This window comes from Apostichopus japonicus, chromosome 11 (genome assembly GCF_037975245.1).
Source record: "Apostichopus japonicus isolate 1M-3 chromosome 11, ASM3797524v1, whole genome shotgun sequence".
NCBI lineage: Eukaryota > Metazoa > Echinodermata > Holothuroidea > Aspidochirotida > Stichopodidae > Apostichopus > Apostichopus japonicus.
In genome coordinates this window covers 4,087,069-4,113,516 of record NC_092571.1, presented here as the reverse complement: position 1 = coordinate 4,113,516, position 26,448 = coordinate 4,087,069, and the positions used below count along the sequence as shown (strand labels likewise).

Here is a 26,448-nt window from a genome sequence, read left to right as displayed (position 1 = left end):
AATTATGAACAATTACTTGCAAAAAGATTTCGGTGTAACAATAAGGCTGATATAACTGATATGTCAATGACGTGCAATTATCTCAATGCAAACTGGGCTTGTCTACTCGAACACGTGGCGCTATAGTATAGGAACTTACACATGCAACTGAATAGGCCCACAGTACGTACACAGATGCAATTACCTACTCCAGTTACACCATAAACAAAGATGATATTGATCTGCAGTGAGGCCTACTGTAAGGTTACGTTTTAATGTAGCTAAGTATATACCCATGGGGTTTAACAATTACAGTATTCAAGCTCAAATCATACATTCCACTGTGCTCGTGTTTATTTTCAATTATTCGCCCGCCTTGTCAGGTGACTACACGTGATGTATCTCCACATGTCAATCATCACCGAAATCGGGATTTGGAATATGTTAATGAGCTAAATCGATGATATGTCGATTTAAATAGGTATATGTCAATTTGAGACGCTAGAAACTGGTATAAGTCCACGGAAATTGACTTCTACCGATTTAATTCGACATATCATCGATTTAAACTGGTAGATGTCGATTTAAATGGACATATCATCGATTTATTTTACTTATCATCGATTTAAATCGATGATAAGTAAAATAAATCGATGATATGTAGAATAAATCGATGATATGTCGATTTAAATTGACATATACCAGTTTCATTCTACATATCATCGATTTAAATCGACATATACCAGTTTACTTCGACATATCATCGATTTATTTTACTTATCATCGATTTAAATCGATGATAAGTAAAATAAATCGATGATATGTAGAATAAATCGATGATATATATGTCGATTTAAATTGACATATACCAGTTTCATTCTACATATCATCGATTTAAATCGACATATACCAGTTTACTTCGACATATCATCGATTTATTTTACTTATCATCGATTTAAATCGATGATAAGTAAAATAAATCGATGATATGTAGAATAAATCGATGATATATATGTCGATTTAAATTGACATATACCAGTTTCATTCTACATATCATCGATTTAAATCGACATATACCAGTTTACTTCGACATATCATGGATTTATTTTACTTATCATCGATTTAAATCGATGATAAGTAAAATAAATCGATGATATGTAGAATAAATCGATGATATATATGTCGATTTAAATTGACATATACCAGTTTCATTCTACATATCATCGATTTAAATCGACATATACCAGTTTACTTTGACATATCATCGATTTATTTTACTTATCATCGATTTAAATCGATGATAAGTAAAATAAATCGATGATATGTAGAATGAAACTGGTATATGTCGATTTAAATCGATGATATGTAGAATGAAACTGGCATATGTCGATTTAAATCGATGATATGTAGAATGAAACTGGTATAAGTCGAAGGAAACTGGTATATGTCGAAGGAAACTGGTATATGTCGATTTAAATCGGTATAAGTCGATCTCCCATGATTTGAGACTGATGGCCCGCCATAGAACTGTAGTCTGAAGACTAAGCCAATTGACTTCCCAAATGGTGTTCATAGTATTCAAAAAGATCATTTCTGGGCAGACTTTAACAATTACCAAAGTGATTACCCACAATCCGACAGGAGATAACACTGCCAATTTGATGAATGATCGTCTATGCCCTGAGCCATTTAGCTTTCTCGAATGGGTGTGTGGATGTGTTTCAAATGTTTTCTTTGTTTTATTCTTCTCACAAAGCTTTGTTTGCAATCCGAGATGAATCTTTCCTGGAAACATTGCCAGAGAGTTACAAGAAAGATTTCGTTGATATCAATCCAATCGCTTCTGAGAAGACTAAAATGCTTAAGGAGATGCTGCATTCTAGATTTCCAGTGAGTGTAACTTTTCATTTTTGGAACACAATTATAAGAAAGCATGGTTAGGCTCTAAAAATAGCATAACCAGTGATTTTCATTTTTGGAAGGGGTCTGAAGAAAGGTGGAAGGGGGGGGGCCAAGTCGTGGACATTACCTTTTGCATGTATGTTATATGTGAATTGGTCCCTTGTGATTGTTAAAATGCAAACAACAATGTTTTTAACTGCAATAGCAATGGGGACACATTGAATTGACTTGCACCCTTGTCAGGTATATATTGGGTTATGTCAATTAATATCAACGTATGTGGGTACCATGGTGACCGAGGTCAAAGGTCAAATGAATCATTTTAGTGGTGATAAATGTAAACAAAATCTCCATACCAACAAATTGTGGTATTTATCTATGCATACTTTAGTTCCTGAATGAAGCATGTGAATTTAATATATGCCCCTACAAGCAAGTGTTCATTAAAGGTGTTTATGAATGCCATGGATTGGCCATGCTATAATGCACCCCACAATCAAGTGTTCATTAAGGGTTTTATGAATGCCATGCCAGGATTGGCCATGCTATAACGCACCCCACAATCAAGTGTTCATTAAGGGTTTTGTGAATGCCAGGGATTGGCCATGCTATAATGTACACTACAATCAAGTGTTCATTAAGGGTTTTATGAATGCCAGGGATTGGCCATGCTATAATGTACCCCACAATCAAGTGTTCATTAAGGGTTTTATGAATGCCAGGGATTGGCCATGCTATAATGTACACTACAATCAAGTGTTCAATAAGGGTTTTATGAATGCCATGCCAAGACTGGCCATGCATATAACATACCACACAATCAAGTGTTCATTAAGGGTTTTATGAATGCCATGGATTGGCCATGCTATAACATACCCCACAATCAAGTGTTCATTAAGGGTTTTATGAATGCCAGGGATTGGCCATGCTATAATGTACCCCACAATCAAGTGTTCATTAAGGGTTTTATGAATGCCAGGGATTGGCCATGCTATAATGTACACTACAATCAAGTGTTCAATAAGGGTTTTATGAATGCCATGCCAAGACTGGCCATGCATATAACATACCACACAATCAAGTGTTCATTAAGGGTTTTATGACTGCCAGGGATTGGCCATGCTATAATGTACACTACAATCAAGTGTTCAATAAGGGTTTTATGAATGCCATGCCAAGACTGGCCATGCATATAACATACCACACAATCAAGTGTTCATTAAGGGTTTTATGAATGCCAGGGATTGGCCATGCTATAATGTACACTACAATCAAGTGTTCAATAAGGGTTTTATGAATGCCATGCCAAGACTGGCCATGCATATAACATACCACACAATCAAGTGTTCATTAAGGGTTTTATGACTGCCAGGGATTGGCCATGCTATAACATACCCCACAATCAAGTGTTCATTAAGGGTTTTATGAATGCCATGCCAGGATTGGCCATGCATATAACATACCCCACAATCAAGTGTTCATTAAGGGTTTTATGAATGCCATGCCAGGATTGGCCATGCTATAACATACCCCACAATCAAGTGTTCATTAAGGGTTTTATGAATGCAATGCCAGGGATTGGCCATGCTTTAACGTACCCCACAATCAAGTGTTCATTAAGGGTTTTATGAATGCCAGGGATTGGCCATGCTATAATGTACCCCACAATCAGGTGTTCATTAAGGGTTTTCACAATATATAATGCCATTGACTGGCCTCTTGTTTACAGGATGAGAGGGTTTTCAAGTACTCCTGTAAGTTTGCTGGTATAGATGCTGACACTGGCAAGGTAGACTTGGATGGACTGCAAGACCAGTTCAGTAAAGAGGTTAGTATTTGATAGGGCGCTTCCTATTAATACTTCAAGTTTCTTTTTTTTTATGAAGAAGTGTTCATTTCTTTACCATATATCCATCCTTATGAAATATGATATTGCAGAAGGACAGGAAAATTAAAAGACAATGTAACTTATCAATGTTTAATACATTTATTTACAGTTTTCAGTCATTGAACATGTTGTTAATACCCTTCCCTTCTGAATCAGAAATCAGAATGGGATGTTAACAAACAACTTTTTTGTATGAGATTTGTTAGTTCTCTCTTCATAAACTTGGTGTATAATTTGATTTATACAAACAGATGATCGAACCTCTTTTAAAAGTGTAAATTGAATAGCCATCCGATTGGAAATGTAAGTTACAGGTACAGGTATAAGCCATTATTAATTTCAGTTTCTTTCTCTATACATCCCCAATATGGGACCAGTGCAAGAGACTGGTGAAAATATACATTTAGAGATTACAACAACATACCAAACTAATAAAAAGATAAGAAAAAGATGAGAAGAACCCCCCAAAACTCCCCTTCCCCTCCCCCACACCCCAAAAAACAAAACAATACATAGTTTTTAACACAATCTCAGTTAAGAAACAGCAGCAAATACTCAAAAATAAGAGATTTCGGAGCCATTTCTTAAATTGGCACCAACTCAGAACAGGGAAGAAGGACTAGATTTTAAATTCTGCTTCTCCCATATAACTGCCCTCTTGGCAGATTTATCAACCAGAATCCTAACCAACGAACCATTCACTGTTTTGAAGAGAAAAGTGGCTGTGTGTTTGTACAATATTGAAAATCATATCAAATGGCAAATATTTGAATAGTCTTTAGATATGCAAGGAGATTTTACGAGAAAGTAGGTCTCAAATGTTCCGATTGGATTTGTACTTACTCTCACATTGTTCCCTTGAGTTTTTCAGCAATTATGCTCTAGCTCGGACTTTTAGGACCATTTCAAATGGACAGTTTCTGGATTGTTCTTAGATAAAAATTGATGAAGCCCAGCCATGGCTTGCAAGTTGCAGCCTCCACCTCCCAAATATATACCCCATTATCCACTGCCCTTGATCAACTTGACCCTTACTGCTAGCTAACCTTCAGTGTTTGGGGTCATTTACTCTCTCTTTTCCCTAGGTCTACAGGTTCTTTCAAGAAAGAATTGAAGACCAGTATCCGCTAGACACAAGTATAAAGTTAGACCCTTATGAAGTGCAACGAGAATCCCACGAATCTTTCATGAAAAGCCGCAGTGCTGTCGTTCTCGGCAGGTCAGACATCCTGCAGAAGGTAGGTACATCAATATCTTCTGCTTCAGGGAATGAAAGATGTAGGTTACAATTTATTCTACTCAGATTGTTCCATGTGGTTTCCAGGTAACCATTTATTAATTTATGAGTGTCGTGTTGCCTCACCAGCTTCTATCCAAGTTTCAATGCAAACTGCAACTAATTAGTTACAAAAGTCTGCAGACTACAGTTTATTGCCCCCAAAGTGGTGATATTTGCACTCTTTAAAAATTGACAAGATAATCATTATCTTATTTCGCTAAGATTAATAATCTTGATAGTCCTTACATTTTAAGACGGTTTCGTTCCCCCCCCCCCATGCTGTTAGATCGAAGACTACATCGTCACCCCAGGCTCATCCAATCAGTCACTCCTCTTGCTGGGTGGTCCAGGGACTGGCAAGTCATCCATCATGGCCCGGACCGCGGACCAGTGTGTCATGCATGCACACTCAGGGGAAATAGAAGGGTGAGAACTTTTTCAGTGTTCTTCAACTTTTAATCTAGTTGCTCGATTCCTCTATTTTTATAACACAGACCCCTAGGTTCACTCAAGTAAATGGGACAAATTTTGACAAATGTTGATACTTTAAAATTGCTTGTGTCTGGCTAATGATATCACATTTGTGTGGTTGTGTTGATAATTTTAAATTGCATGTCACTGGCTAATGATATTACATTGTGTGATTGTTATTGATACTTTTAAATGTCACTGGCTAATGATATCACATTGTGTGATTGTTGTTGATAATTTTAAATTGCTTGTCACTGGCTAATGATATCACATTGTGTTAATGTTGTTCATACTTTTAAATTGCTTGTCACTGGCTAATGATATCACATTGTGTGATTGTTGTTGATACTTTTAATTGTCACTGGCTAATTATATCACTGTGTGGTTGTTGTTGATACTTTTAAATTGCATGTCACTGGCATATGATATCACATTGTGTGATTGTTGTTGATACTTTTAAATGTCACTGGCTAATGATATCACATTGTGTGATTGTTGTTGATACTTTTAAATGTCACTGGCTAATGATATCACATTGTGTGATTGTGGTTGATACTTTTAAATGTCACTGGCTTATGATATTACATTGTGTGTTTGTTGTTGATACTTTTTAATGTCACTGGCTAATGATATTACATAGTGTGATTGTTGTTGATACTTTTAAATTGCATGTCACTGGCTAATGATATCACATTATGTGTTTGTTGTTGATACTTTAAAATTGTGTGTCACTGGCTAATGATATTACATTGTGTGATTGTTGTTGATACTTTTAAATGTCACTGGCTAATGATATCACATTGTGTGATTGTTGTTGATACTTTTAAATGTCACTGGCTTATGATATTACATTGTGTGTTTGTTGTTGATACTTTTAAATGTCACTGGCTAATGATATTACATAGTGTGATTGTTGTTGATACTTTTAAATTGCATGTCACTGGCTAATGATATCACATTGTGTGATTGTTGTTGATACTTTTAAATGTCACTGGCTAATGATATCACATTGTGTGTTTGTTGTTGATACTTTTAAGTTGCATGTCACTGGCGAATGATATCACATTGTGTGATTGTTGTTGATACTTTTAAATGTCACTGGCTAATTGTTTCACATCTGATATAGGCTGATACTGTAAAGGTGTCATGAGTTAACTGAACAGTAGTATAGTAATATTTTATGTCACTGGATTTTAACTGTCATGGTACTTTCATTGCTGGTTTATCTTGCAGTGGAGGAAGTGAGGGTTGGCACATCTTTTATCATTTTGTTGGCGCTATTCCAGGATCAACAGACCCAGAGGAGATGTTGAGGAGACTATTAAGGGAACTCAAAATCTGCAATGTAAGTTTTGAAATATCATTGTCAGTATAACACCTATGATTCATTATTGGCTGGCTAAACAATTGTTTGTATCAATTGCCATCCGGCCAACTTTCACAAGGGCAATTGGTTGCATATATCTTGCACTGCAAGACTTTGTCATCACACATATTGTGTGACTTAATCAACAAATGACATCAACAAAGTGCTGTAACAGATTCTCCTTTCAACAATTTGTAACGTTTAAATTCATTGGTATCGAAGGAATTGATTTTTACATTTAGTTTCTGCCAAACTCTTTACCAAGAAAGTAGATAATGGGAATACATGTGGCTGTTATGAAGAATTTTGAAGACAAAAACAAAACTCACCAGTATCCTGGAAACTAGCTCTTAAAATATCTCTCTATTACCTCAACTTCATAGAAATTTTAACAGGATTTTCATTTCTAGTTTTTCTTTTCTTGCAGGATTCCAACATGCCTAAGAATTTAGAAGCTGCTGCACAATTAGTGAGCTCGGTCTTGTCAAACCCCAACACAAGACCGACGATTATGATTATAGATGCCCTTAATCAGGTATGGAGAGCAAAAGATCATGAAAACTTTTGCCTTTTTTGCTGATGAAACTTGGAGCTGCTTGAAGTTAGAGAACTAAAATATTATACATATTATTGCCGTGAAATTATGAATACCATGCTAGTACAACTGTAAGCTCCATTTGTGCCATGCTACATAATATTACACATCACATAATCCCTGGTAATGCCTTGTGTTGATTTGTATGTATGGCTGCAAATGAAGGTAATAAAGACATTGAGCTGAGCTTTGACACTACAAGTTTTAAAGAAACTTTTGAAAATGTTATATCTGATGAAATCTTTCTTATTTTCAGCTTGATGATGACAAAAGTTCAGCTCTGCTGAGCTGGTTGCCAAGACGACTGTCGCCATCAGTCCGTTGCATCTTTTCCATGATTGATGATACACCACCTCATCGATCGTTGCGAAACAGAACGCTTAAACCGACAGAAGTGACCGTCACGCCTCTCGATATGAAATCCAGACAGGTATGTTAACGAAGAGAAGACAATTTGGACACAGCTAGTTCCATCTGAGTACTGAAACTATATAACCCTTGGGTGCACTTCCCAGATAGAACATATGCCATCTGTTTACTAAAACTATATAACCCTAATAATAGAATAGGTTATCTGTCTGTAGAAGTAACAGACACTCTGCAGTGTTAGATGGTGTTTATCATAGAATAGGTTATCTGTCTAACGAAGTAAAGGACACCCTGCATATATGTATGTAAGGTCATTTTTTTGTCCAACCAAATCATCAAAATGCTTAACTTGCATATTTCCAAGATAGGTTGCTTCAAGGACCAGACTTTCCAATTTTGCCATTTGTCAAGAACCATATCTCTGATGTTTCTTTGTAAGTTCTAGTACTATTTCACTAAGTGCATATGCAGCTGAAATCATGATCTAACCTTCTGCCAATATGGAAGTCCGCAGGTTAGTTACTGTGATAATTTGTTCTTTATTAGGATTGGCTATTGGAATTGTGGTACTTTTTTATTGTTATTCTTATTTTTTCTTCTTCTTTGTAGGCCATTGTGACTGAAATGCTTGGCCAGTACAACAAGCGGTTGGACGCGGAACAGATGTCAAGCCTACTTAGTAAAAACTCTTCTCAGAATCCCTTGTGGTTGGCAATAGCATGCGAAGAGCTCAGAGTATACGGTGAATTTTCCAAAGTTACCGACAAAATCAACTCTTTACAGGACGGACTTCTCAAGTAAGTGATGGTGTTATGTCTGTTCTATATATTTATATAATGAGTCTGTTCTATGACCAACATTAACAGCATATATATAGTGAGTCTGTTCTATGACCTACATCAACAGCATATATATTGTGAGTCTGTTCTATGACCTACATTAACAGCATATATATAGTGAGTCTGTTCTATGACCTACATCAACAGCATATATATTGTGAGTCTGTTCTATGACCCACATTAACAGCGTATATATAGTGAGTCTGTTCTATGACCTACATCAACAGCATATATATAGTGAGTCTATTCTATGACCTACATTAACAGCGTATATATAGTGAGTCTATTCTATGACCTACATTAACAGCGTATATATAGTGAGTCTGTTCTATGACCTACATCAACAGCATATATATAGTTAGTCTGTTCTATGACCTACATCAACAGCATATATATAGTGAGTCTATTCTATGACCTACATTAACAGCGTATATATAGTGAGTCTGTTCTATGACCTACATCAACAGCATATATATAGTGAGTCTGTTCTATGACCTACATCATCAGCATATATATAGTTAGTCTGTTCTATGACCTACATCAACAGCATATATATAGTGAGTCTGTTCTATGACCTACATCATCAGCATATATATAGTTAGTCTGTTCTATGACCTACATCAACAGCATATATATAGTGAGTCTATTCTATGACCTACATTAACAGCGTATATATAGTGAGTCTGTTCTATGACCTACATCAACAGCATATGTATAGTGAGTCTATTCTATGACCTACATTAACAGCGTTTATATATAGCGAGTCTGTTCTATGACCTGCATCATCAGTGTATATATAATGAGTCTGTTCTATGACCTACATTAACAGCGTATATATAGTGAGTCTGTTCTATGACCTACATTAACAGCGTATATATAAAGTGAACGAAACATTTGTATAGTGCTGAAAATACAACTTCAGAAGAGCTTTGCAAACAAGCACGACAAAATTCTTCCCAGTTTACAATACTGTGAAAACCATGACATTGAGCTTTAAGCACTGTGTCAAAATTAGGATGCTGATGAGGCAGCAGCATTATGCAGCCTGACTGCATAGGACATGAAGGGGAGTTACAGCTGCTGCAGCTATTCTATTTGACTGTTTGGTAGTCCCATTCTTGGCGAGTATTAAGACACAAATTTGAAGTTGTAAAATGACCAGATTTGGTAGAATTTACTCAATCTTTGCTCACAACTGTGCAAGGAATGAACAGATGACATAAAAACACATTTGATGAATGTGTGGGTGGCTGATTGTCCGTCATATTAAATCCCAACTCGCATTATTCAATTGGCGGTAAGTTATTCCTTTGTTGTGGTTAAATTTAGGTCTTCATCTACTTGTTTTGCTTTATGCAACAAACTATTGTTAGATAATTTAGCAAACAAATTATGCAATATATTTGAAGAAGAAAGTGCTCTAGCATGCCTTCGGGTTCAATAAATTAGTAGAAAATTCTTAAGAAAGGAGGGGGAAAATAGTAAAAAAAGGGAAGAAAAATACGGGTGTACCTCTTCGTACTCAAGGTGCATAGAAAATGTAAGTGAATGAACAAGATAAGTAACAGTCATGTCTATCTTATTTGGAAAAATTGTTTGACAAATTTAAAAAAAAAATACTACTGCGATGTTATTCTCAGTTATAGTATAGAATGGACAAATCAGACTATTTTTTATTTTCTTCTGCATCTTTCCTGCAGTCTTCTAGCTCAGGTATTTGATCGGTTTGAGGAGGAGAATGGCGGCAATCTGCTAACAGCTACCTTGTGTCTCTTGGAAGCATCTCAGACAGGACTGTTAGAGGTTGAATTACTCTCCATCCTAGGAGATGAAGATAACCTGATGCCCTCCTCAGAGTCAGAGGCAGGCAAAGAGAAAGGTAAAGCCGTTGGTAGTCCCATCTTAAGCTGGTGGCTCTGTTTAACCGGTATCAATTATGAAAGCTTAATCCATAAAATCTGTTCCACCAAATTCATTTAAGTAAAGTCTTCAAACAGTCTTCTTCAGTAATTGTTCAAATTCTGCATATTTGCAGTTTTAATTGCAAATTGTTCTTCCCTTCTTCCAAAAAGGAAAAGACTCCAAGGTGGGATACAAGGGTGTACCCAAGCATCGCACCACACATTGTTCATGAATGAAGAGTTTTGTTTATAATTGAACCTGTGATATGCTGATCTGACAGTGTTCCTCGGCATCTGTCCAGATGTTGTCTACTAATCAATTGATTGATTTATGAATTTTTCCCAACAAGCTGGATTACCTGTTTTTTATCAATAGGTAAGATCCAATATAATTTGAACTTGCATCTTTTTGTTTTCAGCGTCAAAAGAGCAGTTCGAAAAGGAGAAGGTGAACCAACCTCTGGCGGCAATCAAATGGGCTGCAATCTACAGAGGCTTAAGACCCTTCCTGAGGCCATTTGGGGATAGCGGAGAGGGTCGCCTGGACTTCTATCATCGCTCACTCAGCAAAGCTGTCAGAAGGAAGTACTTCAACCATGAATCAGACGACCCCAACTTGGAAGCCTCCGGTAGCCTCTGGTGGCACAAGAAACTCGCCGACTATTTTGAAAACGTCACAAATATCGAACGGAAAGTGGAGGTATGCGCTCGGTGCCTGTTTCTCTCCACGGTTTTTGTTTTTGCGTTGTAGTTCCTTTAGTATTACCTTTGTCTTATTTATTTTAACCTTTGCCAATTTGAAGATGTGAAGTTCCATCGAGGTATTACATTCAAGTGTTGACATTACAATACTATTACATGTGTTGCATATCCATATTACCATAATTCTACGTAATTGACGTTTGCTGGCACTATTAAAGGTATGTATGTTTGTATATCAGATCCTCCTGCAAGCAGGAACTCGCGAAGAAGCCTCATTGGCTTATCAAAGCCGCAAGCTGACCGAAGTCAGTCTCTTACATTCATTTTTAAAGTCCATGATTATGAATTGTTAATTGTCAACAACTCTGTAACTGGATGACATTCATTAATCTGGGAGTGACTCGAACCGGGGACCTTATGATTGAAAGGCCCCGGTGTTAACCACTGAGCTAACACTCCATGTGACATTTTGACAAATGTGAAATTCTGATGTCACTGTGTTGACCTTTAGTTCTTTTATGTCCATACATCAACTGCAGCTCTCTTTAGTTGATCTTCTTCAAGAATTTGTGAATATTTAAAAGACATCAACATTTTCCTTCTTTTTATATGATGCAGGAATATCCGACCCAGCTGTGTAAGATCAAAGACAAAAAGCGTCTGTCAGATTGTCTTTCAGATTGGGCAATCTTTGATCAGATGTATAACCCATACTACAGCACTCAACTGCTAGCACTGTGGAGGAATGTGAGTTGAATAATTATCCATGAGACTAAATGCTTAATATTGTAGCATGAACTAGTCACTGAAGCTTACATGATCCATATAGTTTCAGTGACTTACATAGCATCGCAGATCCAAACAGATTCAGTTACTTGCATAGGATCTCAGATCCATATAGATTCATTTACTTGCATAGGATCTCAGATCCATATAGATTCAGTAACTTGCATAGGATCTCAGATCCAAACAGATTCAGTTACTTGCATAGGATCTCAGATCCATATAGATCCAGTGACTTGCATAGTATCTCAAAGGTGGAGGACAAGCAGGAGGGGGAGTTCCCCAACTGATTTTTGGAGGCTTGAATTTTTTTGTACCAGATTAGTAGATTACAAATTTACGAAAGAGGTCGGTGGCCACTCCCAGAGGGTCTGCTTTCGGAAAAGGAAAAAGAGGAAGTTTAGACGTCATTGCTTCCCCATTGCATTTTCTTCCTGGACTGCAAAGTGTTGAGTAAGTGCTCTAATTCAATATGTGTAGCCAATCAGAAGCACCATCAGAGCAGACTAACACAATGTTGTGCGGACTTGACACACACATGTATGCAACTCATCAAGTTATTGCCTATACTTCTTGAGTGAATGACTGCACCTGGACAAAAATGAAAACAACTTTGTTTTCTGCTTTCCAGGTTGGAGAGAAGTATGAAGAGATGGAAGAATGCTACAGAAAGAAAATTGAAGAAATAAGAGAATCCAGCGCAGATACAGAAGTATTGGCGGAGAGGTTGACCCATGTAGCTAAGTTATAGTAAGTGAACCAACGTAAAATGTTAATGTTACAATGTGATGAACATTTAAAAGTGATGAGATGTCCCAGGAAGGGCCATTTGCATTGTAGTGGTCCTGGACACAAAAGTATCCATTGGTTCTGAATCCCATTCTAGACGAAATTTTCTGCCCTCTTTCGAAATTCATTCTCAGTTAAGTCCTCTAATCATTATGTCTTTGTACTGATCTAGGATGACCCGACAAGATTTTATCCCTAATTCATTTTTGTGTTAACCTGGCCAATTGGCAGTGTTACCGCAGGTTTTGTACCCCGGAAGGAGGCACAGAAGATTAATTCAATTGTAGTGGTACCTGTTTTCATGTTTTTTTCCTTACACAATTGAGATTTGACCATCACATTTCTCTTATGCATTTGCTTTCTGTTTTCAGCATACAAGGAGGGCTGTTCAAAAGTGCCCAGAAATTATTAGATGAGGTCATCTTGTTAGAAGAGGCTGAATTAGGGAACAGACCAGAACGTATGGTTGAATTGTTAGACACATATGGCGAACTTTGTGATGAGGTAAGCAGGGATGTGCCCAGGATTTCCTGAGTGCCGGGTACACTGATCACCGTCCTGGGGGAGGGTCTAAGATTTTAGGTGCTCAGATAGATGCCAAATGCTGGCATTTGTGTAGCTTTTAAGCACATATACAAGTACTAGTTTTGCTAACAATTTACATTTTTTAATTTGTTTTTAGTGAAATATATTAAGTACCTGGTAAAAGTTATTTGTTTGTTTCAAAGAGATTTTACAAGGGACCGATTGAGAGCCGTAAGTAATGTTTCTCGCATGCGTAACTGATCCATTATTAGTCTGTATGATTTTGGCATAGGCCAGGCCCAATTTATGTTGAATATATTGTTAGGAATGTCAGGATTTTAGATGAAAATAGTGCTGGGCAGGATTCACGATTTTAAGACAGTGCTGGGCGTTAAGTTTTAGTGCCGGGCGGGGTCGCGCTGTGCTGCCCAGCGTGGTCACATCCCTGGGTAAGTAGGGACAGTACGTTGTAATTATAAACTATGATTTTGCATTGAATGTAACACCATTTAGTTAGCATGGTGGTCGAGCATTAAATGTGATTCGTTTACTTGAGTCCGAAATCTCAACAGGATCGACAAATTAGATATTGTTGAAGGTGACAAAGCCAACCATCATTATTGATAGAGATAAATGTCGTCAACAACTTCTCCAAACTGCTAAGAAAAATCGTCTTTGGAGGTATGATAGATTTAAATAGTTCCTCCACAGGTAATGTTGTCAATTGATCAAGCTTAAATAAGACATCATTGGGCTACAATTGCTTCAGGTATCTATTACAACATGATTATCTGTAAAATGGAGATGCTGCAATGCGGAATCTCAAATACTGAAGCTCTTATGGCAGTGATGGCAGTTTTAGCAGTGTCAACACTTTAGATGTTCTACCTTAATATATAAAAAGAACAACCGTGAGAAATTAAAAGGTCCAGATTTAAGTGGTGCTATGACATCACAGATTTATAAAATGGACCCCCCCAAAATTGAACAAGAATTTTCTTATCTGTTTTGAAGGGGTTCTTCTTCACAATTCTCGTAAATGTAAGCAAGAGATCAAAATCGGCAAAAGGTCTAGAGAAGTTTTAATGTATAATTGATTACAAAGCCTGTAATTTTGTCCTGCCAAAATTATACATTGGCTAAAGTTAAACTTTAACGCATGCCAATGATGGTAACCACATTGTTGTCTTTGTGAAGCTAATAGATAGAGAAGTCGCCCATTAGATATATTGCAATATAAAACTTAAGAAATCAATACTGATCAATGACCTTTTAGATAGAATATCACATGGATTAATAAACAACCAATAATCAATAACTAATTTTTCATTTCCCAACATCTATGCTTGTGTCTTTGTTTGTTATTTATTTATTTATATTTTATTTTATACATATTACAGATTTGTAAAATACATGATTTCATCACAAGAGAACAAATCAAAGATTTACGCCCGGCCATCAAGTACAGTCGAGACAGTGCTGATATCAGGAGAACACTGGAAGGACCTGTCCATAAGGTAACATTTGACCCTATTTATCCCAGACTTACCTCCCCCCACCCCCAAAAAATCATAAATAACAACTCCCTGCCCAGATTAAAAGTATTGTTTTTTTTTGCATCATGCAGGTGGTCACTGTTTCCGAAGTAAATACTGAATGGGACTTTACTCCCAGTAAAGCAAATTTGTAAGGAGATATGTTGGCATAAGACCCATGTAAGGAAAGCTAGTTTGTAACACTCAATATTTGGTTGTTTGAAGGGGCATCAAACACTCAGGATATCGATAAGGGTGGTGGTCTGTGATGTCATCACGTATGAGTATCCAAAGAATTTTGTTTCCCTTTTCATAATTCGTCCTTGATATGTGCAACAATTTGAATGGTTTACTTAGTGTTGCAATAATCTAGTCCGATTTTATGCATCCCAAAACGCAAATGTTTTGTAAGCATTTCTATTGCCTTATCGAGAAGTTTAGAAATTGCTTAAGTTTTATAGAAATCAAACCCAAGATTACCTGGCAGGAAAGCCCCACTCTCTCCAAAAAGTTTTCCTTTTGGTTGGACAGACAGTAAAGTACATGTCTTCCTTGTAATTGGTTTCTTCTGTATTCTTGGTTGGGGTGGGGCAAGGTGCGGGGGGGGGGGGGGCAGCTCCATCTGAATCAAGAGTTTAATCACCAAACTCAACGTGTCTGTGCAGTTTTTCAAGAACCCAAACCTGTTCACATGCTGTGTCATCTTTTAGTTCGAAATTCTACTAAAGTTTGTTTTGTGACTGCAGGTGTGTTTTTTTTTTATGTCATTTGCAGTATAAGTTGGGCTTGACTGTTATGAGGCTGTCTTTCAATTTGAACACCTGGATGGAGTGTAATGGTGATAATACACTGAGTGCAACAGAGGCAGCTGAGCAGTCCAAAGAGTACATCGAACAGGCTATCAATATCTTCAAAGACGTACGTATAACTGGACTTTCAGCAAAGATCAGAAAATACAGATTGATAAGAACAACTTAGAGAGGGTGTTTTCTTTTCCCTTTCGTTTTCTCTTCAGAAATGGAGCATAATCTAATCTAAGCATCCATTTGAAATTAACTTTCTATTCTACATCTCATTTTGAAATACATTTGAAGTTGAAATGCTTCGCACCGAAACTGAATTTGAAACAAACGGGTCTAGTAAGCACATTGACATGAAAAGTTAGCTCTTTCTTTAAACGTTTGGATAGAATTTTAACTTACAAAATTGCATCACAGGAATGCACTACATTCACTATCTTATGCAAATGACCCAGTTACTTTTGGTAAGGGTAAACATCCTACTCTAGGTCAAAACAATAGATTGAATAAGGAAGGAAACAATTCAAGGTTTTGATATTTGTGTTTTGTGTAATAATTAATAGTAGAATTGTTTGAATACAGATTGACTGTTACAGTCCCATATTTTGTAAACAAATTTTTATTTTTATTTAATTTTTTTTTATGATATATTGATGACAGTGTGTCACACATGTTTCTATAATCGCATATAAATTTGAAATAATGCACAGGAGAAATTTATGACACCAAGTATGATTTCATTAAGCTATGTGTTTGTGTTGAATTAGTTACAATCTATGTTTCTCCACCATTGAGGAAAGAAATCTGTTACATTGGATTAAGAAAGTGTCACTAAGTATGATTTCATTTAACAGAGTGTTTGTGTTGAATAAGTTACAACCTTTGGTACTCCACCATTAAGGAAAAATGAGGTATCTGGCAATCTAAGGAACACATATTGCATACTAAATGCTTGGTGATTGTTCTTATCTTTTTCTTATTAATTTTTTTCTCTAGTGTGGTGACCTCGGTAAAGAGGCAGAGGCTACCATGACTAAAGCAGTCATCTTTCCCAGAGGGAGTCCTGAACAAATTGAGGTACTAATTCAGGCGTACTTTTAACAACGTTTTGAATGTTTATTGTAAGCATACTCGAACAGTGTATCATTTGCTTAGTGAAATATCCCTGAATTCACAAATCTGGCTCTAACTAATCTGCCAAAGCTGACACAGAAATGCCGATGAGAATAAGCGTACAAGGTGAACTCTACACTGATGTATTTTGCATATCTGTTCCTATTTTATTTTGAGTAAAAGTGTAATTCTTTCCATACAATTTATGTATAATATTTCATTTTTCTGTCTGTCTGGTAGTGAAAACCATTTTAGGCCGACATTGTCATAATTCCACAGTGTACAGTTAACAATGTAGTTATCATACATGGCCACAGTAAAGGATCTGTACCAGCAAATATTTCTATTTCATTCTTCACAGCTGTATGAGAAAGCAAGAGAGCAGTGCCAACAGGCGTACGGAGAACATTGTAAACTCATGACGAGAATACTTAGCAATACTGGAATATATTACGAAGATAGAAAAGATTACTACACTGCCTACGATTTCTTTGTAAAATGGAAAGATTTATCTATGGAGGTAGGTTGTTTGTTCAGTTAGTGTTCATTTGTTTTGCCTTTGCTGGAGTCAGAAAGAAATCTATGCGATGGTGTTTGTGTCCGTTTGTATTGTGATAGTTGCCTGTAAACACGATACGCCAAAACCTACATCCTGGTTGAACTTGATACTTGGTATGTAGAGTCCTATTGATATTGATGGAGGTCAACAGTCATTGGAGGTCAGCAGAAGTCAAAACTCTCACAACTTTGTAAACATAACTGCAAAAGTAAAGCTTGAATTGGTAAATTCAAATTTGTGCAAGATCCTAGCTGATCACTTGAAGTCAGTAATGGTTAATGCTTTAATTGTTGTTTTCAGTTTTACTGTTTAATTTCTCTTGCAAAATGTGGCAAGGAATCACACAGTCAGCTGACCTAGCAAGTCAGTAGGAAGGCATGGTGCAATGTTTATCAATTGCACAATGGTTTAGTTACTAGCTCAAGACTTACCATGCGATAAATTCCCAAGACTGATGAAATCTTATACTGTGCATTGGTGTTTGGTCAAGCATTTCATAGATGTGGTATTTCTGGTTTTTGGAATTTGTGGACTGGTGTTCACTAGCTCACTGTTTCAACACAGTTTCATTTGCAATGATGCATTGGTTGCACTATGGTAATGCTCAATGAGGGCCTTCATCTCCTTCAGGTATTTGAGAAAGTGGTCAGATGCTGGGATGCCTTCTCTTCCATTGGCCATTGTTGCTGTTAGCTGACAATATAGAATTACTATATACTATATACACTATATTACTATATAGTACTATACTATACTTACTATGTACATGAACAGACTTATAACTGATGATAATTCCTGATCAGTTCATAGACTGCTCAATAATATGTAATTACTTCACAGTGAGGGCTACTGGTGTATAATTTACAGTTGATGTCTGATGTTGTTATCTGTAATTATAATCTTCAAACATGTCACTCGTTATTCCAGGTGTTTGGTGAAAACCATCCACGTACAGTATCTGCTACAAACTGCCTGTCAGAGCCGACCTACAGGAGAATCGCACAGGCCATACGAGAGGGACAAAACCAGGGAGGAGATAACATCATGGACTCTCTTTTAGAAGATGACTATTCTTCAGATGAGGATTAAAACTTAGCAAAGAGGAGGGTTGAACTTAGAGAAGAGGTGTCATTGAATTACTCTAATCCGTCTCACAAAAATGGTGACTCTTAGAGGTGAGGCGTCATTGAATTAATCTAATCCGTGGAACAAGGGAGGGTTGAACTTAGAGAAGAATTGTCATTGAATTACTCTAATCCGTCTCACAAAAAGGGTGACACTTAGAGGTGAGGCGTCATTGAATTAATCTAATCCGTCGCACACATAGGGTGAGACTGAGAGATGAGGTGTCATTGAATTAATCTAATCCGTCTCACAAAAAGAGTAAGAGGTGAGGTGTCATAGAATTAATCTAATATGTGGCACAAAAAGGATATGACTTGGAGATGAGGTGTCATTGAATTAATCTAATCCATCTCACAAATAGGGTGAGACTTAGAGATGAGGTCTCATTGAATAAATCTAATCCGTCGCACAATAGGATATGACTTAGACATGAGGTGTCATTGAATTAATCTAATCCATAGCATAAAAAGTGTAACAGTTAGAGATGAGGTGTCATTGAATTAATCTAATCCGTCGCACAATAGGATATGACTTAGACATGAGGTGTCATTGAATTAATCTAATCCATAGCATAAAAAGTGTAACAGTTAGAGATGAGGTCTCATTGAATAAATCTAATCCGTCGCACAATAGGATATGACTTAGACATGAGGTGTCATTGAATTAATCTAATCCATAGCATAAAAAGTGTAACAGTTAGAGATGAGGTGTCATTGAATTAATCTAATCCGTCGCACAATTGGATATGACTTAGAGATGAGGTGTCATAGAATTAATCTAATCCGTCTCATGAAAATGGTAAGAGTTAGAGGTGAGGTCTCATTGAATAAATCTAATCCGTCGCACAATAGGATATGACTTAGACATGAGGTGTCATTGAATTAATCTAGTCCGTCGCACAATAGGATATGACTTAGACATGAGGTGTCATTGAATTAATCTAATCCATAGCATAAAAAGGGTAAGAGTTGGAGTTGAGGTGTCATAGAATTAATCTAATCTGTGGCACAATAGGATATGACTTAGACATGAGGTGTCATTGAATTAATCTAGTCCGTCGCACAATAGGATATGACTTAGACATGAGGTGTCATTGAATTAATCTAATCCATAGCATAAAAAGGGTAAGAGTTGGAGTTGAGGTGTCATAGAATTAATCTAATCTGTGGCACAATAGGATATGACTTAGAGATGAGGTGTGATTGAAATTATTTTGTTCAGAGTTGGAAGATAACTTTGTTAATGATCTCCCAATGTAAATTAATTGAAGACAAAAAATAAGCCCTTAACAATGGGACATGTAAGAAGTAGTTAAATCATGACATACAGTGTATCTGTCTAATATCAGTAGTAGAAGGAAAGGGATTTTATAGATAAATGGTCATGTGTTATCAAAAATGGAAATTAAATTTCATGTTTGAAGATCTGCCAAGTAGCACAAATCTCTGATTCAGCACTGCCAGTTGATTTAGTTTCTTTATTCTTGTGTTAAAATATTTTCATATCCATCTGTTTTTGGTAACAAATGCTTTATATGAAATGACAAGTTTACCTTTAAGGGCAGCAGTTACATTTTGTCTTTACTTGCCTGTTTGGTAACAAGACCTTGACCAGAACCAGGGTCATCCAGTATAACATTATTAGCTAGTATATTTAATATCACTGAAACTTCACAGGCTGGCCACACTGTGGATGGTGCCAAAAGACACACACAGGTGTCCAAGAGTAGCATTTAAGGGGTCACAAAAATTGGGCTATTTGCTGGCTATATATATGCCAAGGACTTTTCTGTCTGCAAGTAGAAAAATTGTCAGGGAAAAGAATTGTTATGATTTCCATACCTGGCATAAACCCTGTATTACTGCTTCTTATCAGCATATATTATTAAATGCCTATACAGTTTATGATGTGGGTTGAAGTTCAGGAACATGAAAGTGAGAACTTGATTTTAGCCAAAACATATTTTAAAGAACCGACAATTTTTGTTTAAGCCAGTGGCTAAATATGTGAAATTCTAGACCTTGCTTTACCTCATTTACATAATGCTTTATCAGGGTTAGATGTTGTTAAATATGTGAAATTCTAGACCTGGCTTTACCTCATTTACATAATGCTTTATCAGGGTTAGATGTTGTTAAGAATGTGAAATTCTAGACCTGGCTTTACCTCATTTACATAATGCTTTATCAGGGTTAGATGTTGTTAAGAATGTGAAATAGTCTCTTCCTTTCTTTCTGGCAAAATAAGAACCTGTTAGTGGAATCATTTTATTCGTAGTTATGATCGAAATTATTTTCCCCTCTGAAATGTATTGGAAATGTTGGTTCTGAGTAAGTGCAAGTTTATATAGACCAGATGTCTTTCATGTCATTTCTTCCTGTATAATTCATTTGTTTTTGTAATGAGATGCTTTGTAATATATGAAATGGCTGCCTTTCCCCACGCAGAGAATAATTCTTACTCTCATGGTATGTATGACAAGACAGGCTTATGTAACGGAAAGCATTTCTTTCTATTGCTTCATCAATGCTTACAAGACAGACTGTGATATTTTTCATTTAGATAAATTGTACGATTTTTATAATATGTATATAAAGATGTCTTTTACAGAGTGTATTTAGTTTCATTTCATTCTTGTACATTTAGATCATGTTTGAAAAGTTTGCGACAGAAAATTAGAAGAAAATAACATTAGAAGTGAATTTTCAGTGAAGGATTAAATACTTTGAAGTCTTAATATTTAAATTCCTGAAGCTTAGTTAATTTCAAGTTAAGTAGAAGACGAAATTTAATACCCACTCATCTTTCTAAGACACTAGAGTCACAGAGGGCATGACAAAATTAGCCATTTAAGATCAGAAGCCAAGGGTGTACACAAGAAAGGACTTGTCAAAAGTAGACATTTGTTAAAGCATAGATCTGCCAATGCTACACACGGGAAAGGTATACATGACAAATGAAAAAGTGTTTGCGATTTAAGTTTCAAAGAATGGTTTTCCTTAAGAGGAATGCTTTGATAACACAGCCTTCAGTCTTGATATATATATATATAGGCTATATATCTATATATATATAGGCTATGTATAATATATAGGCTATATAAATATATATATATGCTATATATATTTAGCCTATATATACACAGCCTATATAAATATATAGGCTATATATATAGGCTATATATAAATATATATATAGGCTATATATAAATATATATGTAGGCTATATATATAGCCTATATATATTGGCTATTTATATATACATATATGTATACAGGCTATATATATATATATATATATGCTATATATATAAGCTGTATATATATATATATATATATATATATATATATATATATAGGCTGTGTATATATAGACTATATATATAGGCAAGTAGGCATCTCCTCAGTGTATCTCTGTTGTCCACCTATTCATGCAGAGTGAATCTCGGACATAACAAACATGATCCTACTGTTGAAATGTTTGGGAGCTTTATGGTTACTTTCAAATGTTATTTTCTTCTCAACCTGTAAATCAGATACATGGTTTGGTGAATCGTTGGTTTGTTCTTGCTAGACTATTCTTTTAACGAAGTTGGTACAAGACATAGTCTTCACAGTCTAATGACACTATCCTTTGTTTTGCTGTGACTTTCCCACACCCATACCCACAGAACCTTACCTCTCCTTCACATTCACCCAACAACACATAGTTGTCCTTATGCTTTCATTATGTATAAAGTGTTACAAAAGATAGACATGTGCAATTTGAAACCTTCATTGGCAAAATTTGTATTTCTACCACAGTTTTTAATCCCCCGCCCTCCTTCCCCTCCCCCTATCTCTTGCAATGACTGTTATTATCATGTGTACATGTATGTGAGTCATCTTCTTCACCTGTAGCAGTATTTCATTTAAATATAATTTACAATCATGGATATTCATTGATTCATTATTTCCTTTGTTCTTGATGTCACGTGTCATTTTTCTAGTGTATTCTCTGAGCTGTTGACAACTTTCGAAATGATCTTTTAATCTCCCATTTTAATGTTTTTCTTCAATGAAATAAATGTGATAATTACAACAAGGTTACCCTGGTAAACTGACCTAAGCATTGTGTTTGAAGATTATTGAAGGAACACACTTGAACAGAAGGGGGGGGGGGGGTATATGTGGTGTTTTGGTTTCCAAACCTGTAGTTTTGGGTTATGATGCCGAAGGCTCAGTAACCTTGCAATTGTGTTTGTGTATGTGAGGGCCAACTTTTAAACACGATATCTCAACAACCACAAGTTGAATCAATGTCTTATTTGATAGGCTGATGCCTCATGATGTGTAGATGTGCACTAATGTTTGTGGTTCCCGTTTCATGAATATTAATGAGTGGGGAGGGCTTAACGAAATTCTTAAAATGTCTCAGAAGCTTTAAAATATTAAAGCTTCAATTAATCTGTTAATTCTACAATGCTATGTTTTTCTTTTGGTGAACACAGGTTGGTCAATTTCAGTTTTCAGCTAAGTTGGCCACTGCGTAATAAAATACATATTGCCTACCTAACCGCACTCTATGGAATGTCACGAACTGTATGCACAACAACGTCGACAACGTTCGTTCTATGAGTCGTCCTAAGTTGTTGCACGAACAGCATGTTATGAAGCTAAGCTAGCAATCGTACGAGATACGCACTTCCTATAATAAGTATTACACTGCTAATACACTGCGATAACGATATTTGTTTTTAGGCCACTGCATATCTGGCTATATTACAAAATATGAAAGTTTATATTGTCCATCAGTTAAGTTCGTCAAATGTATTAAAGTCCAGGCATTGGACAATAAACAAGAATCATCCCACTGGAAAAATTGTAAAAGAGCACTATGTTTGTCTTTCTGATATATTATGTAAAAAAACATGTAAAAGAATTCAAACAGGAAACAAAATCTGCTAATAATGATATCATATGATCAGGGGCGTAGCCAGTATATAGCACTGTAGGCCCGGGCCTACATTTTTTTGGCCAAGTTATCTTTTTTTTAAAACACCCATAATTCAAATCCATAATTCAAATCTATAAGCTTGCTGGACGAGTTTAAGAGTATATAGACAGGAACGACTATTGAAATGAACGTAGCAAGAATATGGCTAAATTAGGTGACCTATTCTTCTGTCATCTAGGCTGTCATTTCTATCGCGCCGAAAAAGACGGATCCGATCTTGTCAGTTTTTTAACATGTAGTTAGGAACCCGTTTACGCAGATAATATTTCAGTTGAGAAAACAGTTGAGAAATTTGCATCAGATGGCAATCGTCGGATAGCTCTCGCCTTCTATTATTAGGCTAACTTAAACATTTACTAGCTACAGTTGTATCAAAGACATTTCTGGCAGGCGCGTAGCCAGGAATTTGCCAAGGGAGGGGCGAAACTGTAGATTCGGCATTGCAAACTATCTAAGCGTACCGCCACCATGTTTGGCGCAAAGCGTACAAGAAAATTTTGGCTGAAAATGCCTCCCAGATCGCTGGAAATGGCACTTCCCAGGCCTTGTCAGTTGCATCTTAGCATTTTCTCTTTTGAAAATACTAGCGATATCATAAAAACATTAAAAAAAAAAAAAATATGCCCAAGGGGGGGGCGGCTGCCCCCTTCGCCCCCCCCCCCTTGGCTACGCGCCTGATTTCTGGCCTATCTTTGTATCTACAAGTATCAGAAGTTGAAAAGTAAGACTACTCTGTACATGTACCTTGCTGATTTTAATACATTATGTACGTACTATTTTAACTTGTTTGTTTTTTGGGTTTAAAAGTGATATTGAATGAGGTGTCTCAAGTTAGCAAGAGGCCAGGGAACCAGAATGAACACTCGGAAAGGGCCGTTTCCGGCCATCTGGGGGGTTTTTAAAACCAAAAATTTTCTTGTACGCTCCGCGCCAACCGATGGTGGCGCTCCGCTCAGATAGTCGTGCCTACAACTTTGAAAATCCATATCAATCTCAAAAAAGTGCTCCCCCCCCTTTCAAATTCCTGGCTACGTCGCTGATACACGTAAGGGCTGGACATTTTTGATCTTTTCTGGTACTCACTTTATTCATAGACAAACTTAAATCACTTGCTCTACATTATTCAAATAGTTATGTGGAGTACTGGCTTTCTGGTAATACTTTGTTACTACATAAAGTGTCAACATGATAACTGATTCCTGATATGTGTCTTTATATGTTGCCACATTAGTCAATGGAAAATCCTCTTCATTTTGCACAAGTTCATGAATATTAACATCTACGGCATACCACACTATGAATATATTTAGGCATCGTAACCACTTAACGTTTTAGTTTTCTGGTTGCTCATCTATGTGTCTGCAGTATATTTAACATAGGAATTGGAATATAAGTTGTATACTGTAACATATTTACCAGGCGCGTATCCAGGGGGGGGGGGAGGGGCGTTGGGTACACACCCATCACTTCTTGAGATTGTTCCCATCTGCATAAAAACGCGCGCCCCACAACCCCCTAAGCCCACCTTCTTATCGCTTCCCGATGAGTTACGAAACTTAATTAATAACCAAGACCTTGACAAAATCCGGCAACACACCACTTCATCGATAACAAGACTAGTGATCGGGTTGTGTATTAGTGACGTCTAGAGATTGGTGGAGAGAGAGAAAGAGATGAGGTATTCCTGCAAACAAATTGGTATTTCAATTAGGCACAGCTTAGAGGCAGAATAACCGGATGAACTAAGTCACAATTGTACTTACAGTTTCTCTAGAAATTCTCATTTTTGGGGGACAGGGGTTGGAGTTTGGGGGACGGGAGTGATTCGAATTAAAAGTATACTTCTTAACATGAGACTGTCTCAGCTTCCTGGTACTCGGATTGCCAACCGCTGGGCGTCCAACTTGCATATCACCACTAACAACACGATGGGGAAATATAAACTTTCAAAACGACGAACGGGTTTTTAGAGTTCCATTCAACCACACAGCATGACAGAAACAATATCACAGCTTACCGGCAATTTGGCAAACCCTGTATTTTGTTTTGAATTAAAGAAAACCAAACTACCAAACGACTGATCCGCTCTCAACCCCAGTCCCCTTGCATCAGGACTGTGACTGTGTGATCATCGTCAGGTGTGCATCACCATTCCCCTCGAAAGGGAACAGATAGTACACATGATCTTAGCCAAAAGGCCGAGAAGCGATTAAACAATTAAAGATAGTATCCTCTATCGGGGACTTCTTAAAGACAGAACTATAATGTTGAAGATGTCGTACATTCCCGTATGTCCAGGTTGTATTTCTATGCCGCTTTAAATGTTTGAGAAATTACCCTTTTGAAACAGCCGCAGAGGTTCATCGATTAAATTGACTGGGCTGTATAGTCTAACACACAGACCATGGGGTCAGTTAACCATCATATGCATCATAACGCTCAATGGAAAATCATAAAACATTGATGGCATCAAATAACATGTTTTAGTACAATGTATTACAAGTTTGTCGAGGATAAATGGGTGTTGAATGTCATCCAAATGTTTTCTGTTATTTATATGAAGTTATAGCAAAAACATTTTCGATCGAGGTGTTAGCGTTTATTAAAAGAAAGCTAATTTTCAATAACCTTACGACTGAGGCGCCGATGTCGTCATCAATTTATTTTGAAAGCAGCATTCCAAAGATGTAGGTGAATATCTTAAGTAAATTTTTTTTTGCCCCCTGGACTATAAAATATCAAGACTAAAATGTTGCCTAAAGTTATGATCCTTTAAGGTAGTTCCAATAAGACCATTATTTATTCTGAGGAAGAAAACGATGTGAAATTCAAAAGGGCCCAAATTGGTTATATCTATTGGCCATGGACCCATGGCCCAAATAAAAATGTACGCAAAACAGCTGTGTCACTCTTCACTTATTCATTTGCAGGGGG

At 36.6% G+C, this 26,448-nt stretch overlaps 1 protein-coding gene and 1 pseudogene across 9 annotated transcripts in view; one reads left to right on the top strand and one right to left on the bottom strand.

The window, feature by feature from the left end:
- LOC139975860 (TPR repeat-containing protein DDB_G0287407-like) overlaps nt 1-22,453 on the top strand; it is a 136,499-nt gene extending 114,046 nt beyond the window's left edge. For 7 of the 9 annotated variants that reach the window (XM_071984116.1, XM_071984115.1, XM_071984119.1 and 4 more), the window contains 18 exons: nt 1,736-1,869; nt 3,611-3,709; nt 4,855-5,007; nt 5,335-5,474; nt 6,753-6,864; nt 7,313-7,420; nt 7,737-7,910; nt 8,459-8,646; nt 10,389-10,567; nt 11,009-11,289; nt 11,910-12,038; nt 12,706-12,824; nt 13,235-13,367; nt 14,789-14,905; nt 15,698-15,841; nt 16,720-16,800; nt 17,198-17,356; nt 18,323-22,453. In XM_071984116.1, coding sequence (XP_071840217.1) covers nt 1,736-1,869; nt 3,611-3,709; nt 4,855-5,007; nt 5,335-5,474; nt 6,753-6,864; nt 7,313-7,420; nt 7,737-7,910; nt 8,459-8,646; nt 10,389-10,567; nt 11,009-11,289; nt 11,910-12,038; nt 12,706-12,824; nt 13,235-13,367; nt 14,789-14,905; nt 15,698-15,841; nt 16,720-16,800; nt 17,198-17,356; nt 18,323-18,484 — 2,612 coding nt within the window. In that variant the 3' untranslated portion in view covers nt 18,485-22,453. The remainder of the gene's footprint in view (nt 1-1,735; nt 1,870-3,610; nt 3,710-4,854; nt 5,008-5,334; nt 5,475-6,752; nt 6,865-7,312; nt 7,421-7,736; nt 7,911-8,458; nt 8,647-10,388; nt 10,568-11,008; nt 11,290-11,909; nt 12,039-12,705; nt 12,825-13,234; nt 13,368-14,788; nt 14,906-15,697; nt 15,842-16,719; nt 16,801-17,197; nt 17,357-18,322) is intronic. The other 2 variants (XR_011795929.1, XR_011795930.1) reach the window with 2 other exon arrangements.
- Nucleotides 22,454-25,647: 3,194 nt separating this feature from the next.
- Nucleotides 25,648-25,724, bottom strand: LOC139976587 (U2 spliceosomal RNA; annotated as a pseudogene).
- Nucleotides 25,725-26,448: the final 724 nt, after the last annotated feature.